General features: G+C 47.1%; 1 protein-coding gene across 1 annotated transcript in view; it reads right to left on the reverse strand.

Moving 5' to 3' along the window:
- The window catches only part of LOC121286153 (collagen alpha-1(VII) chain-like), a 190,725-nt gene that overhangs the window by 103,700 nt on the left and 74,694 nt on the right, over positions 1 to 12,331 (reverse strand). The window contains exon 17 of the mRNA XM_041203134.1: positions 957 to 1,073. Coding sequence (XP_041059068.1) covers positions 957 to 1,073 — 117 coding nt within the window. The remainder of the gene's footprint in view (positions 1 to 956; positions 1,074 to 12,331) is intronic.

The raw sequence follows: 12,331 nt of genomic DNA on the forward strand, positions 1-12,331 counted from the left end.
TGTGTGGGTGCACAGTAGAAACCTGTGAAAAGTCCATCACCAGAGGAACATAAAAGGCTTGGAAACTAATTAATTCAGCACCTTTTTTTTCACCTTTGTGTCCTTGGTCAGATCATTCCTGGATTGATAGGTGAAAGCCTTAACTCTTTGGGTATAAGTACTCCTAGGTGAAATGCGTTTAGAAAGCCCTACTGGATGCCCTTGCACAGAAGTACATCCACTGTAGCACTAATTGACACTGCATTGCAATTTCAAACTGTTTTGTAATTTGCATTTAAAATCCAAAGTAGGAAGGTGGCATCGCTTGACAATATCACATTCTTTCCTACAAGCAGCAAAGGTCTTTCACATGGACTTATGAATAAATACGCCCCAAAGCACTAATTAATTTGCATGGCCTAGCATCAGTTTGTGAATTGATAGCTCTAGGTTTATATGCTGATGTATTCCATCATAAATAAAACATTATCTTAACTATAAGATTGCAGGATGACAGTAGCTGTATTATTCTTGCCCACAATTTATTTTTAAAATAAAGTTCATCACATTAATTACAGAAAACCTTTGTGTAGCAAATGTTTAGGAAATACACATCCCTAATGAAATACATTCTAATGTATAGACTGCTTGCAAGTGTGCTCCATTGGCAAACTCATTCAAGGTTGCTTCACTTTATTCAGTCTGTAGAGATATCAGCTTGGAAATTCCTGGGACCATGAGCCTTTAAAACTGACTACATGGATAGGATACAAGAGATTGGCTTGTGCCTGTGCAAAGCTATCAGTCATCAACCATTGCCTTCAGGAGAATAAGGACATGAAAAGTTTTTAAAAAAGTAACAGAGAAATACAATACAAAAGCAAAATACTGCAGATGCTGGAAATTTAAAGTAAAAACAGTAACTCTTGGGAACAATCAGCAATGCAATAAGTTATTTCATCCATTACCCATTTTACCTTTGCTGCAGGTTCACCTTTGGGACCTTGAGACCCTGGTGGTCCAGGGGAGCCGAGCTTTCCAGGTAAACCAGTAACCCCTTTGAAGCCAGTGAGTCCAGGTATGCCCTTAGAACCCTGCACAATAAAATCAGAAAGAAAAAGGTGACTAATATGATGCAAGACAATATAAAGGGCTGTTTATGTTCGTCTGCATGGTCATTTAAAGATTAGCACTATTTCCAGAGCCAACAACACGGGGAAAATCCTGGGACTGAGAATATTCTTGACTGTGTGCTATGTATAGGGCATCACATCACACCAAAAACTTAAGTGTGGTTAAAATTAGCAAGCTCCATCTATTACATGCACCACAGGGCTGTTTGTAGCTGCATTTCATGTCTGTTACTGCTGATCCTGCTGTTCCAAAAAGAACCAAACCTTCATCTTTCAAAAAATGCCTTTCTGTGTTTGTCTTTCCCTATTCCCTCCCTTTTTCTGTACTTCTGCCTCTTCATGGCTTCTCTGGCTGTGGGAGCAATGCTTCCCTAACTCCATAGAACTCACACTCACACTTACTTCCTCGCACAATTGCTGCCGCACAACAAAGAGTCCCTTCTCGGACTTACCTTTGGGCCAATTCAGGAAGGTAGTTGGCCTGGCATTCACCTTCAGCAAAGGGACAATCTAACTGTGGAGGCTCAAAAGCCGACAAAACATAATAATAATAGTGAAGGCCATTTTTGGACCACCTTGGGACTCATAGTGGGACCCATGGTGTAGCCACAACACAACTCAGCCAATGCAGCAACTTGTCAAGGCTGCTTGCTTTTGTGACCTCTACCATCTAGAAGGACAAGAACAAATCACCATCTGCAAGTTCCCCTCCAAATCACACACCATCCTGACTTGGAACTATATTGCCTTTCCTTCACTGTCGCTGGGCCAAAATCCTGGATCTCCCTCCCTGTATGTACCTACACAACGTGGACTACAACTGTTCAAGAAGATGGCTCCCCAACATTTCAAAGGCAATTTGGGATGTGCAACAAACATTGGCTTTGGCAAAACGCTCACATCCCACAAACAAAAAAAGAACAAAAATAGACCATAATCAATTTTGAACCCTGTAATTCTGGGGCAATAGCAGAACCTTGTGAGGTAAAAAAACGGACACAAAAGACAGGCATAAACCCAAAAGTTTTAATTAAACCTGGTACCAAGGTGCAGTTTACCTGCCAAAATGGCATACCTCAATGAGTCAAGTTGTTTCCATAAACAACTTTTAGGTGTCATCAGATGACTTTTTGGTCTTAATTTAAGTTCCAGGAAAGGAGGAGGAAATGGCATGAACATTAAACCTGATTTTCATCAAGACACATCGTGCATGGCCCTTCTAGTTTCTGACACATGCTGTCAAATTGATTTGCACCTTGGAAAGGATGTTTTTTTTTAATTCTTTCATGGAATGTAAGTGTTGCTGGCAAGGCCAGCATTTGATGCCCATCTCTAATAGCCCTTGAGAAGGTGGTGGTGAGCTGCCTTCTTAAACTGCTGCTGTAGGCACATGCACATGCACACAGAGAGGGAGCTCCAGGTTTTTGACACAGCGACAGTAAAGAAATGGTGATAATAGTTCTAGGTGGTAGAGGTTGCAGGTTTGGAAAGTGCTGTCAACAGAGGCTGATGAGTTGCTGCAGTGCATCTTGTGTATCATCTGGTTGGTACGTATTGCTGCCATTGTGAGCTGGCGGTGGAGGATGTGAGGTGGTGGGTGGGATCCCAATCAAGCTGGCTGCTTTGTTTTGGATCATGTTGAACTTCTTGTGTGTTGTTGGAGCTGCATTCATCCAGGAGAGTGGAGAGTATTCCGTCATGCTCCTGACTTGTGCCTTGCAGGTGGTGACAGGGGATGAGTTACTTGCTACAGAATTCTCAGCCTCCGACCAACTCTTGTAGCCACAGTATTTATATGACTGGTACAGTTAAGTTTCTAGTCAATGGTAACCCCTAGGACGATGACACGTGTTGGAAGTTGATGTTTTTGACCTAATGAAGATTGTACTCCTGGTAGTGACTTTTCTTGGGACTGAATCTTCTGGTCTGTGTGCGGGGGCAGGCCCCACTTGCCGACATGTAAAATGACGCGTGGTGACATGGGGCGTGCATCCCGTAGTCACTGCACGTCATTCCGATCGTCAGTTCGGCGGACGCGCACCAGAGTCGGTTGCGTGCCCACTGAACTGTCAAAGGCTTGTTAAGGCTATTTAAAAACCAACTGTCACAATTAACAGGGCTGCCCTTCCAACCTTAAGGTTGGCGGGCAGGCAAAGAGCCCAGGCAACCTTCGCATTTTTCATGGAACCTCACCCACGGGTGACATGAGGTTTCATCAAGGGTGTATAAGTTTAATAAAATTTCTTATTACAATTCATTGACATGTCCCAGCTCATGTGACAGTGCCACATGAAGGGACATGTCTGAATAATTTTTTTTTCTTTATTTTAATTTTTCAACATCAAAGTAATCTCCTTGAGACATGCATGAAAGAGCACAGGCCCCAACTCTCCCTCCTCCCCCCCGCCCGCACAGGGAGCACTCAGCACTTCTCAGTGTGCGTCATGCTGGGTGGGCCTTAATTGGCCTCCCCACATAAAATGGTGGCCATCTGTGCCCACTCCCGCTCAGCACGTCCGACAAAGAGATAATTCTCCCCCAAAGGTATAAATTCTATCTCTACGGCAGAAAGATGGAGAGAACAAGAAACATTAGAATGGGAGGGGGGGCGGAAATAGAAAGATTGATAGGAACAGAGAAGAGATTTCTGAAATAATAGAATATTATATAGAAGCTGTAAAGAATTCTTGCTACAAAAGAACTGCAGCGAGGCCAATTAGGAATGGGCAATAAATGGTGGCCTTGCCACTGATACACATATCCCATGAATAAGGAATTAAAAAATGTGAAGAAGAAGAGAAACCAGTAAGAATGACAATTGTTAGAATTAAGAAGTGTCAACTTGATGAAAATATACTTGCAAACTGCACTCTGACAGTATTTAATAGCTCAAGACTTTGAGTGCAGCATGAGATGTAAATTGACAATTTAACAACAGAAAGAACATGCATGTTATGATCGGTTAAACCAGGACAAGAAGACGACAGGAGAAAGATGAAACACAACTTACTGTGTTTTGCATAGGTTATGATGATCATGTATGAGGCAGGCAAAATCCAGTGGAATAGCAGAACAAGGTCACATGCTTGTCCTCATGCACCAAAGATGATAGGGTGTACATTGAAAGCTGCTAAGTTGACACTGATATGATGAATATAAATATATGCCTGGGCATATTGGAACACCTAGCTACAGCGAATAGAGATAGGAAGGATGAGACATTTGTAATGGAACCTGACCGACTTTATATCTATTTAAATGAGTGGTGGGAAAATCAGGTGGAAAGCCTTATGGGCATGCAATCCTACGCACCTAGGTGGAGGAAGGGGAAAATCTTCCCCAGTAATATAAACTTTCTCGGTGTTTTGATAGTCTTTTTACATCCATAATCATGTGAATTCAGCTACTTCTGAGATTCTACAATACACAATTTATGCCTATAATGATGGCACGGACTTGATGGGCTGAATGGCCTTCTTTGCTGTAATGGCTGTATGGGCAGATTTTTCCCGTTGGTGTGCGGGGTCGGGCCCCGCACGCACTAGCGTAAAATGATGCGCAGTGACATCAGGCGAGTATCCTGATGCCCATCGCGATATTTCGTTGGGCGGGCACATGATTTCCGATGCATGCCCGCCATTAATTAATAGGCCACTTAAGGCCCTTGAGGCGCCAACTGACTGTGATTTTTCGGCACACGTGCAATCTTCGGGCACAACCGGCAGGCGGGCAGGACACATTTGCATAAACCTCATCCACGGCCGGGTTAAGAGGGCTCAGTGGGATCACGAGCGTGCTCTGTCAAATATAGATGTTTCAAAGTTACTGATGCTTGCCTGTGAGATCCGCAAGACTTCAAAACGCATACCAGCTGCTTGGTCTGGACTCACAACCTTCAGATCAGCACTCTGCAGTGAGGAATCTTTTTTAGGCCTGCAGGTTTCAGGAAACCTTCCCTTAGCCTGGGAATGGGAGTTGAACTCTCCAATGGAGGCACCTTCCCTGAAGAGGAAGGCAGGGCTAGAAGGGGGAGGAGGCCAGGAGTGCACATTCAGCCTCCAGGGGAGCCGCCTTTAGGAGGTCAGGCGTAGGCACAAGAGGTGCAAGGCCAAGAGGTAGTCCAAGGCGGAAGGGGCTGCAGAAGACACAACTATCCTGCTGCCAGGATACATAGGCGGCGAAGCAGCTACCTCATTATGTCTGAGGTGCACTGCCGAAGGAGGGAGACTCTCACAGAATCACAGTGCAGAAGAGGCCCTTCGGCCCATTGAGTTAGCACTGACACGTGAGAAACACCTGACCTACCTATCTAATCCCATTTACCAGCACTTGGCCCATAGCCCTCAAGGGAGACAGTCAACTATATCTGTCAGATGATTGGGCCTGAGATCTCCATGAACTGTGTGGGTGGACACCCCATGCCAGTGGCTCTAAAGGTCATGGCTGCCCTCAACCTTTATGCCTCTGGCTCCTTCCAGGGATCCGTGGGTGATATTTGCGGTGTCTCCCAATCAGCTGTCCACACTTGTGTCAGGCAGGTTACAGACGCTCTGTTCAGGCATGCATTGATCTTCATCCTTTACCATTGGGACCAAGCAAGCCAAAGTGAGCCAGAGGCTTCGCAGCGATTGCTGGCTTCCCCCGTGTCCAAGGAGGAATAGACTACAGGTGAGCCCGGTGCCTTCACCAACAGGAAGGGCTTCCACTCAATGAACGTGCAGATAGTGAGTGATCACAGGATGCTGATTCTGTAAGTCTGTGCAAGGTACCCAGGCAGCTCCCATGACACCTACATCCTCAGACACTCCCAGGTGCCGGGGCTCTTCAGTGCTCCAGCCCGGGTGGATGGGTGGATGCTGGGTGACAAGGGCTATCCCCTCAGAAGATGGCTCATGATGCCTCTCTGCCACCCAAGAACAGAAGCTGAGCAGCGGTACAATAGGAGCCACGGCTCCACAAGGGCTGTGGTGGAGAGAACCATCGGTCTTCTCAAGATGCGCTTCCGATGCCTGGGCCGCTCAGGGGGCGGACTCCAATACCCCCCCCAGATTGTGTGTCGCTGATAGTGGTTGCATGCTGCGCTCTCCACAATCTTGCGCTGGAAAGGGAGGACACAGTGGATAATGAAGACATAGACGCATTGGCTGCAGCTGCACACGATGTGTCCAGCAGTGAGTCCGAGGATGAGCAAGCACAGGGAAATGCTGTGGAGGTAGACGCTGACCTGGGCATACTCCAGGGAGGCACGGACACCTGAGAGGCTGTAATCCAATGAACCTTCAGCTAGCACACCGCATATGGACCTCCAGGACAAGCCTGGACTGTAGGCTCCATATTCAAGACCTAAGTGCAAAATCTGCCTGCCTTGTTAATAAAGCTGAATGTCCCACAAAACACTCATTAAATTATTGGAAACCATCCACCTGCAGAACAAAAGAGGCACCCTCAGCCATGGTGATATGTCTGAATTTAATATTGCAACCAAAGAAACTTAATGAAACAAAATGAAAAAGGCGTTAAAAATCACACCAACTCATAAAAGCCTCATTGCAGGCCAACACAAAAACACCAGTGATAAACCCATGGTGTGCCTGAGGTGCCTTATGCTTACATTTTCTGGTGCTACATCTTGGTGCTGACCCCTCGCTGGGAGTGGCATCTGAGCCAGCCTGCTCACTCTGCTGTCTTGTTGGCCTCGATGACCTTGGGTGGTCGTCCTCTGGCCCATGGAGCCTGTGCTGACCCCGCCTAGGAAGGAGCTGCCAGTTCCACAATTGGCATCTCCCCAGTTGTCGCAGCCTCACTGGATGCAACAGTCATTGGCAGAGGGGCGGAGGAGCTGCTGCCCTCATCTGCAGCGCCCTGAGAGGAGCCCGCAGAGATGACAGGCAACTGCTGCGCCGATGTGAAATTGCTTCAGACCTCCCTGCTCACCGTGGATGGATGGGCACCGAGCTGGGAGACTTGGTGCCCAGGCCATCTCCCACACTGGCACTGACCAGCTGAGGTCAATGCCGATGTGAGGGCTTGCTGGTCCAAGCACATCCCCAGGAAGCCCTGGTGGATCTCCTGGAGGAGCCTCTGCACAAGAGTTGCCACTTTCTCCATGAAGGACGCATGGCGCTCGGACATGAGGCTCATTGCTTCAGCGATAGTCTCCATGGACTCCTCCACCACAGACACCAAGCCAAGCATAGCCTCATGTATCTCCCCCAGATGCTCCCACACACCCGGCCGCACTTCCTGCACTTGTTGCATTGCGAATGACTCCAGAGGCACATCATCAGACACCAAATGAGGCTGATCCCCTGCGGTCCTCCGACTGCTGGCACCGTGGGCACTCTCTGTCTCTGCCAGTTCCTCCAGCGACTGTGAAGTGCCCTCACCACTGTGCCCCGGGACACTAGCCGATGTTCTAATTCACACCAAGGTGCTGGTATCTGCACTAGTTCCTGTCTGGCAGAGATGGTGTGATGCTGGTGAGACTTCAGGGCCCTCTGGTGTGAGAGGGGGCCTCTGCTGCTCCTCCTGACGGCCCTGCTCCAATGATGCTGAAAGGAAGAACAAGGACAGTGGGTCAGTTAACGTGGAGACAATGTCAATGTGCATCCCTGTCCCCCAGGTCATTATGCACTCATCCTTCCATAAGCAATGGTTAAGCCATGTTGCAAACTTCAATCACTGAACATTCAGCACTGCCATGGCTGCTGGGAGAACAATGGTGACCTCACTGCTGGGCAAACATACTTACCCGTGGCACCACAGCCTCACCAACACTGGTGGACCTGGGCGCATGGTGCCTCTCCAAATCTAGGGCCTCCTGCTTGAAGCGGCTGAGAATCGCCAACTGTGCCGGCCCACCGCCAGTCCTCACCCGCTCAGCTGCATTATGTGCATTCATCTCCTGAGAAGGAGAGAAGAGCATTAATTAGTGTTACTTGTACCTGGACTCTCTTCATGGACGGCCCACCTCAACCAGAGTGGGACATTGCAGGGCTCCAGTGCCTCCTCACCCCGCTGCTACCGATCACTCACACAAAGATGCTAGACCTGTTCCCCCCATCCCCACCCCCACCCCCTTGGCCAAATGCTGCCTACATCACACGAGGCACCACATGATCTAACCTTCCATAGCAAGGAGGCACAAGCACGTGGAGTGCAGAGGACAGCAGATCGATTGGTGTCATGCCACCTTGAAGCTCCCCTCCCAGCATGTCATCACCTTGTCTTTGACACGTTCTGGAGTTCCAGCACTGCATCTAGGTGCAGCTCCTCCAGGTTGCCTCCAAAACAGTAATGTGGGTCTCATTGTACGACATGCTATGGGGGCAGAACCCATCGCTTCTCCACCCTCTCAGGGTGACCTCGGCATGGGCAATATCTGCTGGCCCACCCAGCGAAGGACACATGTTGTCAATGATTCAGTGCAGTCACTCAGACTTTGGTTGGGGGGGGTGGGTGGTGGTGGTGGCAAGGGAGAAAGCCTACCTGTTGGGTTAACTGACCAATGCCAACATGTTACTCACCCTTCCTGAACGCAACAGGTCATTGAAGCGCTTGCGACACGATCCAGATGCGCCGCACCACGTCACGGGAGCTCACCACCTCTGCCAACTCCTCCCCGGCTCATTTGGTCATGTGGGGGGGGGGGGCTGCCAACCCCCATCCTGGAGTACCAGGACCTCCTGCCATGCTGCCACCTCCTTGAGGAGGGCAGCAAGACAATCATCGGGAAAACGACGGGCAAGGTGTTCCCCTGCCCTACCCTCCTTTGAAAGGCTGCAGCAACTTGTTCAAACAGGCCACCGGGTCACCATTGGACCCGGCGGTCATTGCAGTCCTGCCACCGCCCGCCAACTCTTGCTGTCCTTGGGAGCCATGATTCATGCTGGTCGAGCCTTAATTGGTCCGCCTGTGTAAAAGGGCGGCACAGACCAGATTGTGGCCGGTGATTGGGTCTGCGCCCACTCCTGCTCCGCCCCCCCCCCGCCAGCCAGAAAATTCTGTCCCAAGAGTATGATTTAATAACCACTCAAGTGCTGATTGTAATTCTAAACACCTAACCTACTGACGACATTGTGGCCTTAACTGATGTAGTATTAGTTAATGCATCTCGATATTTGACTTTATCTTTGATGACCTTTGCAAGAAGTTAATTTTTTTCCACTCAGGGTTATATTGTTATTCTGTGATGACTGATTCAATATACAACTATTGGCAAAAGCAAAATACTGTGGATGCTGGAAATCTGAAATAAAAGCTATTAAGTTGCTTTGGATTTGGTATCCAAGACTGTTGAAAGGCAAACTAAATTAGTTTTCTTACTATAACATTGACATGTATGGTAGAAATCCACTCCAGTTCACAAGTATACCTGTTAGGATATAGGACAAAGATGGGTCTGATCCACTGTCATGTACATTGACAAATATTAGTAATTTGGATAATATATTCCTTATGTGCTGGATGGAGTTTAGCATCTACTATAATCTCACATCAATCTGAGGCTAGTGTGGACAGCAGAAAATAGAAAATATAATGCTGCAGATGTTCTAATGAACACAGGGTATGACAAGTTATTGGGATAGAGGTAAAGAAAATTTTACTTCATTTATCTAGTGCCATAGTGACTTAGAGATCGATACTTGATGCTAACGCAGGGTGCATGGGCTGGGTAAGAATTCCGTTTTGTCATCTTGATGAGCAAAATAAATCAAGGTTGGAAAAGAAAATTTTACCTATGATTGATGCTTTGAGAATAGCAGCAGAGGATAAGCAGTTGACTCAGAGGAACACGTCAATCAGAGTTCCAACAGCTGTCTTGTAAAACAATAATTACTGTAGCAATCAGAGATTTGGAAAATGGCTATGATATAGTGTGCATATTGCATAACTGCTTCTAAGCAGATCTCAACTGCAACAGCAAGTGTGAGGTGGGAGCATCCATTTCACATACACAGATGCCCTCCTGAGTCAAACAATCTGCAACCGTGTTCTTCAAGGTTGCGCACAGTACAATGTGAGCACAAGCATAATAGGTTTTGACATGATTCTCAAGGTGATAGCTTCTAAGATGAAACTAAGTAATGACAATACATTCTACTGACCTCAATAAGATTTTACAAAATGGGGCAAAATAAATCTCGTATGTTTAAGACTAGTTTTATGTAAATACGGTAATGTGGGGGTAAAATTCAGCTTCGGCGGTGTGCAAAATGAGTGGCATTAGAATGGATGCCCAGTATACACATGTCCCATTTCCCTTTCAAAAAAATCAATGGGTAGGAAAATGGAGCAGCCAATATGGGCCTGAATTTTTTGGATGGCGGGGTCTCACTTCCTGTTATCCAAAGAGTTTCCCACCAACTCCAAGTGCCCCACAGCCATTTCATGCTCAAATGAGCATTAAGTGGTTGCAGGCGGGACTTCCCCCCCTCACTCAGGAGGAAGTCCTGCCTTACAGAATTGCCGGCCAATCTGAATGGCCGGCAGCTCTCCAGCTCCTTCAGTGACAGTGCTGCAGTGGACAGAAGAGGAACTTTAGGAGGACGGCGGAGCCTAATTCCGGGGAGCAGAGGTCCAGGTAAGTTCAAAGGGTCCCAGGGTGGAGACGGTAGGGTGGGCTTGGGTGGCTGTGATCAGTGTCTTTGGGGAGAGGCCAGGCTGGGAGGAAAGCCCAGAGGCCACTAAGGGGGCTTCTGATGGAGGGAAGCCCAAAGGCCACTAGACCTTAAGGGGGCTTCTGATGGAGGCACCAATCCCCCACCCCTTCCCACTCGGGATCTAACTCTGTTTAATTTCAACTTTTCCCCACACCAGCTCAATCCTCCCAACAGCCACTTAAGGGCTTCAATTAGGGCAAGGGTGGGCTTCCCATCTGAGGCCTTGCCCAGCCCAGCATAAAATTGCTGTGTGGTCATGATTGGAGGGAACCCCGTCCTTCGATTTCACGTTCCCTCTGCCTGAAAAGCTGTTGGTGGGGGAGTGTAAAATTCTGGTCATGCTATCACCCATTTTGCACCCCACCGAAGTTGACTTTCCTTTCCTATGTGTTCATTCATAAATGGCATTTCTTGCAACAAGCATGAATATGCTGCAGTTCCTTGTTCAAACTACATGGATCATTCCTTTCCTTACTCAACTTAAAGTCCAGATGAGCCTATTTATGTGAAACAGCTTTGTTCTGAAACAGGCTTGCCAGGTAAAAAGACACATTGTGGGTGGATATCCTTGAGGCTTCTGCTGCCTTAAGTTTGGCAGAAAACCCCTTCATGTACAGAAATGAATTGCTCCCCACAGATACATTGGAGGAGCAGGAGAATCCCCAGCATGCCTAATTCCTGAAAATAATCAGGTCTGATGAAGGGTCCGACCAAAATGAGAATGTCTTTCACTTTTGGATCCTGATTGATCTGTTGCAATTTGTGCTATAGAGCTACTTTGATGTCTCTCCATGGTTGTTAACTTGCACTGTGCAGTTAAATAGATCAGTCTCTCTATCTCTCTTTCTGTCTCTGTAGTTGGTGTTTGTGTACTTACTTGGATCAGTCTCTCTCTGTGTCTCTATTGTGCTGTTTTAGTTCTGGTGTTCGTCCACATTTCTTCTATTTCTATTGTTGCCAGTAGCTTAGTGGAGTTGAGCTTTAATTGTATTTCTTGTGATCCTGCCAAGGATCTCTGTTTTATGTATTTCTAATGATACCAATGTTGTAGATTGCTATATTTAAAAGGCATTAGCCAATGACAGAAACATGTTTTCAAAGTAATTACAGTGTGGATGTACAGGAACTGGCATTGAGCCACACACTACCCGGTTTGAATAAATTGCCAGCTTCTATCCACAGTCCATATGTACCACCCCCCGCCTCCATCTCCTCCCTGTCTCTTTGTAAAAATATCTGCTGGCTATTTTTTGCTATTTGATGCCATCATTGATGAAATCACATGCTAATTACTCATAAGATGGCCTCTTCCAATGGCGAGGGAAAGCTTTGCTGAGATGGAAAAGAAATAATTTTGTACTTGAAATCCCAAAGGACATTTATTCTACGCTCAGGGCTGCAGAGCACCAGAAGTGCTCTTTGGGGACAGAGTTAACTGGATTTCCCCTTAAGATGTCACCTTTTCATCTAATTTTCATAACTGTACTTCATTAATTTACATTTTTGCTGTGGATGCAAGGCTACAGAAGCACATGAACTACTTTGTTGGTCCTATCC

Source organism: Carcharodon carcharias, chromosome 13 (genome assembly GCF_017639515.1).
Source record: "Carcharodon carcharias isolate sCarCar2 chromosome 13, sCarCar2.pri, whole genome shotgun sequence".
In the NCBI taxonomy this organism is placed as follows: domain Eukaryota; kingdom Metazoa; phylum Chordata; class Chondrichthyes; order Lamniformes; family Lamnidae; genus Carcharodon; species Carcharodon carcharias.